Source organism: Salvelinus sp. IW2-2015, linkage group LG6.1, assembly GCF_002910315.2.
Source record: "Salvelinus sp. IW2-2015 linkage group LG6.1, ASM291031v2, whole genome shotgun sequence".
NCBI classification, from domain to species: Eukaryota; Metazoa; Chordata; class Actinopteri; order Salmoniformes; family Salmonidae; genus Salvelinus; species Salvelinus sp. IW2-2015.
The window spans coordinates 3,456,163-3,462,050 of record NC_036845.1 but is presented as its reverse complement, the minus strand read 5'-3'; the positions used below and the strand labels follow the sequence as shown (position 1 = coordinate 3,462,050).

The window sequence follows — 5,888 nt, the reverse complement described above, 5'->3', positions numbered from 1 at the left end:
AGCAATCCAAATAGAGAAGACCTAAAACAAACACCAGTGTGTTCGCTTTTGGTCAGAGGTATTGAATGGGTATTAAGGGATGAACTGGTCTGTTTTTGGGGGGGGGGTCTCTCCCGATCTCAGGGTCGGCGTCGAGCCTCTGGCTTCGGGATAAGCAGGGGGGCACTTAGTTGTCTCTGCCAGCTACCACAACATGCCAACCAGCTGGCCCGAATATATGCCCACGCATATTCCACTTCCAAATTCCTCTCCCGCATGTGACAGATGCAGGCGCCAAATCCCATTTCAAGACCCGCGCCACAAAGAGTGAGCTTGGGTCTTAAAATTACAGAGAGAGGGCAGCGGCCACAGCGTTAGATAGAGGCGGGCTTCATCTGTCGGGTGCAGAATGGTAATGGTTCAAATGGCGTTTCATGTACAAAACCAAGACTGAAAGAGGTGCCAATATCTGGGTAAATGAAATATCGCTTACGTACCATATAGTAAGCTCTCACTTCTAATTGGAAGGGTGGTCATAGTACTGGATTAAAGAATGGTGTCTTATTCCGCCAGGGCTCCTCTGTCCAGGGTCTGTCGTGGGCAAGCAGGGTCTGTCTTGTCGGGGTCGTGTCCAGGCTGCCGGGGTCTGATCCAGGGGTCTGTCCACGGGTCTGTCGCGGGTCGTCAGGGTCTGTTCTGGGGTGTCCACGGTTCCACTGTAGGGTCTCGGGCTCCAGGGTCTGTCCAAGGGGGTGTGCTCCCCAGGCGGTCTTGTGCTGAGGGGGTCTGTCCAGGGTCTGTCCGGGGGTCTGTCCAGGGACTGTTCAGGGTCTGTCCAGGGTCTGTCCAGGGATTGTCCAGGGTCTGTCCAGGGACTGTCCAGGGCCTGTCCAGGGTCTGTCCAGGGACTGTTCAGGGTTTGTCCAGGGTCTGTCCAGGGTCTGTCCAGGGTCTGTCCAGGGACTGTTCAGGGTTTGTCCAGGGTCTGTCCAGGGTCTGTCCAGGGCTGTGTCAGGAGTTCGCTGGCTTGCCAGGGCTGTTTAAGGGCTGACCCATTGTCTAACGTCAGATAGAGCGATGGTGACGCGTGTCACGTTAGAATGACGGCATCTGTCGGAAGACATTGGGGGCTGACCCTGCTGGCCAGGTCTGTCCAGGGCTGTTCAAGTGTGTTCAGGGCTTGTCCAGCAGCCTGCTAGCTGGCTACCCCAGCTAGGGTCAGCTACCCCTCTCCGGCAGGCAGCAGCCATGTTCTCCGCCCCTTGCTGCAACTCAGAGAGATCACCCCGGAGACGCCATGGTGACGGCGTGATGGACAGGTCGATCAGGAGAAGGCGCTGAGCCGAGGGGACGACTAAGAGAGCACAGAATAATTATTCTCTCAATCTCTCCACACTGTTCTCTCTCTCTCTCTCTCTCTCTCTCTCTCTCTCTCTCTCTCTCTCTCTCTCTCTCTCTCTCTCTCTCTCTCTCTCCCTCTCCTCCATTTTCTCAATCTTTCTCCTTCTCCATTCAACCGCTCTCTTCTCTCTGTCTCGATACTCTTTCTATGTCTGGTTTCATTCTTCACATCTGGAAGAGTTTCTGCCAGTCGTTCAGTCTTCTATATGATGTATGTGTATGGCTGCTTGAGTGATGGTTGAGTAATGTGATTCCATATGTGTTTGACTGCTGTTATTGAGAAGTATTTCCCATAGCCGGACATGTAATGATAGCCTAGCTGCAAATCACAAAATGGCATCCCACCCAGTAGCACAGACGTGTCCATTTGAATTTGCCCTGGATCTATGTCAATCATTCTTCGTGGGGGAAGTATTGGTATGATTACTGATGGTGTGGTCGCTAGGTGTCCATTACAGCAACACCATTTTTTCCTCAAACTCCTGACTCAAACAAAACAGCGGCCAACTACATTCAAATCGTGGGGTTAGGTATCTGCCCTGACCCAAAGAGAGAGCTGGTTAAAAAGTAATACCTCCCCTTTCCAACTCAAGACAGAGAGATAAATTGTAGGATGTATGGTCATGCCTGGGTGTTTTGGGAATCTCCTCGAGATTAGCCTAGCCGCCTCAGAGTGAAACAGACAGAAGCTAAAGCAATTAGCAAGCAGGAGAAATTATGCTAATGAACCTGTAGGGCTTGTTAGGTCATTTTCATTATGCGTGTTAAGCCGTGACAGGGCAGGACTTCCTTCTCCAAAGGAAGATTAATTGTAGCATAAAGGAATGAGGTGCAGAATTAAGCTTTATTATTCAGCATTGCAGCACACAAACAAATCCAGAAAAAAAGAGAAGAAGGAGAAGAAAACATCCTGGGGTGAAAAGGAAAATTCGTCAGTTTGATCATTATTCTCTTTGACACTGGGGTTTGTTTCTGAGGTTTTACAGGCGACAGGAATCTTTCGTGAGTCACAGCCAAATAAGGCAGGCACTGAGATCAATTTAAGCCAAAATAACAAGGCTGTAGCCAAGCTAGGTGGGAGAGGACCACCTCTCTCTAATCTCTCGGAGCGCTCTGTTCTGCAGATCAAACAGTAGGAGAGGAACAGGGATTAAATCACACAGAAAAGTCAAATCCAATGTGTTAAAAGTTGTTTTAAAAACCTGGTGCCTGGACCAGGATTTGTCTACCTCTTCACCCCTTTTTGGTGGATAGGATTTGAACTGTTCTCCATCTACTCTCCATTATTTCCAACATCATTGTAGAAAAAATGTATCCATCCAACACACAAACACACAAATACACACAAAGAAACACACAACATTTCCATAGGGTTTCAAACAATACTCTTTGAAAGCAGTGGGCCGGGAAAAAGAGGTGTATAAAAGTAGCTGAGTCTTTGTATTGCTCTGGGTGTAATCTGTCATGATCGCCAGTCCATAAGTTACATCAGCGGTTCAGTACTTAAGCACACAAGACTGTAAATACAGCTCACAAATGAAGCCGTTAATCAAACGTTTACGGAACCTTTCGCCATGTCAATATGCATTAGCTGCTGACTGATTGCCATTTGTCTAATGAATCAATCCCCGCCTTCCAACTATGCCATTAATTCCCTGATGAGCGGGGTCACAGCACTGTCCTCCCCTGGAATAAATCTTCTGATGCCTCTGATCCAAAAAYAACAGTCTTATGAAGTAATACTCATCCAGCCTTATAGACTACATAAGGAACAGATGGGAACACAAACAGCTGTTAGAGGGCTTTGCAGTTGTCCTTGCCACTACAAATAGTGGAGTGGAGACCTATTGATCTGAGAGAGCTAATTTATGTACATGCGTGTGGAGGGCAAAGCACCAAGTCAGTTGATTCCTTAGGTTTCAATTGACTATGTGTCAGAGAAATACATCAACTGCCCCCAGTCTATTGGAGGCCTCCAGAGAGAAGCACCACCAACTGACCCACTAATCCAACARAAGACTCTTACAAAGAGGCAAACCGGTCTAAGATACAGTACAACCMTGGAACTAACTCTTCAGCAAGGTTCCTTGAACSTTAAAGGAAGCTCTCTATCCTCAGTGGCAATCCACAGCTATCAACACCCAGCCAGCATCCGCTTCCCTCCAAMTGGAATATGACCAGTCAGTCCAGCCATATGTCACTTTTAGCACCTTAACAGTTGTTCTGGAATGAATCTGGAACCCTAATTCCAGTCATCTCTCTCCCTTTCTCTCCATCTCTCTCACTCTCACTCTCTCGCCCTCCCTGTCCTCCCTCTCTCCTTGTCTCTGGTGAGTTCATATTTTGGCAGTGCTCCCAGATAACAGAGAGTAGCGGTGTAGCAGGACTGCTGTAGAACAGTCATTACTGGCTGTGTGCTGTTATCAGAGAGGGGTTGGATCCATGCAACAGGAGCCACGTTATCACACAGGGCTCAGAGCCCAGGGACCCAGGAGGTTGTGTGTTTCAGTCCTCTGGGACAGGCTGGATGCTCACAGGAAGGCGATGCTCACAGCATGGCTGTTTCACTAACGGCTAATACATTGGCAACAATCACACACAGAGAAAGCATAATCTACGTCCAAACAACATTCCTGCCTTACTCCATCAAAGGTCTAATGTGATATTTAAAATATCTAGGAAAAAATCTACCGGTGGAATGGATCTCTCTGCCACACAGCAGTAACACTTCCAGCATAAGTCCCTATTCCATAATGATCATATTCAGAACTTTGCAGAAGAGCAGAGCAACAAAGAGATATAGACATATAGCCCAATCATAGGAGCTGCTGCGTCCGAAATGGACTAAAAGCTATAGGGAATAGAGGTTAGCAAATCGGGTGCTATTTCCGATTGGCCTCATACAGTAGCTGTAGTGATGACTCACCGTCATGAAGCCGTCCAGTAGGCCAGAGTCAGGTTTGGGCGGGGCCTGCAGGCGTTCCATGGACCACTTCTCTATGATGGAGGCCACTTGGCTGTTCTCCGTATTCAGGATCCTAAAGCCAGTCATGTTCACCCCACTGTAACGGTAGGCCTCCACGTCCAGGGCAAACAGGTCCTGACAGGGAAGAGTTAAGAGTCAGGCAAGTAGGAAAATAACATACAAAGGCCTATATATAATACGCTAAAGAGGGGTTATAACTGTGATATAAACAAAGCTAAACAAAGCCATTTTTTCCAGTAGGAGCAAAAAGGATTAAGTATAGACTAACAATTAAATAGGAATGCTGATTGTGAATATGCAAGGACATGGTAGCAATGTGAGTTAATGTGTGGTGTCTGAGTGCTGTCCTCTGCTGGAGCTAACACTGGAGTATAAAGTCAAATCTGGCAGAAAATGGCTGCCATATGTGTTCATCGATGTGGATGGGTTGTTCACTCTGGTGGGAGAATTAAGCTCTCAGCACTGCGTCCCCTCTCTGCCAAACTCAACATTGGAACATGTTAGAACGTCCTCCTATCTGTTCCCTCTCCTCAGTCCCTCCCAAACTCCTCATCTTCGCTCATGTTCATTCTTCTCATTTCATACATCCTGCAAATGGCTTCGCCACACTTAATTGCGTTCATTGTGACACTGAATGGCTTCTATAAAGAGAATGTGGACATTTAGATCTTTCATTTCAAACATTTAAATGGAAGGATGTATTTTTTTCTTGATGAAAAGCTCTGGCAGCGAAGAAAACGGAAGGTTTTAGTTCAAAGGATTTTAATATTCTGGCTGGGGGAGTGTTTTGAACTTAACTCTAGCTACTGTTAGATGAATGAGATATGGCTTTAACAGGAGTAAGACTTGAATAATGTTTCTGACCTGACAACGGGACAGGGAGTGAATATGGGAGAGAGGGAGTCAGGGATAATGTAGAGGGTGTGTGTGTGTGTGTGCGTGTGCGTGCGTGCGTGCGTGCGTGCGTGCGTGCGTGCGTGTGCGTGTCGCGTTGCGTGTGTGTGTCGTGTGTGTTGTGTGTGTGTGTGTGGTGTGTGTGTGTGTGTGTGTGTGTGTTGTGTGTGTGTGTGGTGTGTGTGTGTGTGTGTGTGTGTGTGATCATCTCTGCAGAAAGAGAGAAATGAGAGCGGCCCTCTGAAGGTAGGCCTCAAGGGCCATGTCCAGTTACAGCAACATGGGGGTGTCAGAATCTGAACAGCTATTGACGGCCCCGCTGCTTCTCTCTCTCTCTGCTCTCTCTCTTCGATGCCCTCCTCTCTCTCTCTCTGCTCTCGTGGCGTCTCTCTCTCTCTCTCTCTGCTCTTCTTACTCTCATCGTCTGCTCTCTGCTCTCTTCTCAAATGCTCTGCATCTCATCGTCTCTGCTTCGTCATCTCTCTCTCTCTGCTCTCGTCTCTTACTCTCCCATCTCTCATCTCTCTGGTCTCTCATCCATTCTCTCTCTTCTCTCTCTTGACTCTCTCGTCTCTCTCACTCTCTCTCTCTCTCTCTCTCTTCCTCATCTCTCTCTCTTGCCTCTTCT

The 5,888-nt window shown here is 47.8% G+C and overlaps 1 protein-coding gene across 1 annotated transcript in view; it reads right to left on the bottom strand.

Annotated features, from left to right (window-relative positions):
• Window positions 1-5,681, bottom strand: part of LOC111964915 (glutamate receptor ionotropic, kainate 2) — a 184,180-nt gene extending 178,499 nt beyond the window's left edge. The window contains 2 exon segments of the mRNA XM_070443792.1: window positions 4,307-4,480; window positions 5,676-5,681. Coding sequence (XP_070299893.1) covers window positions 4,307-4,480; window positions 5,676-5,681 — 180 coding nt within the window.
• Between the last annotated feature and the right edge of the window lie 207 nt (window positions 5,682-5,888).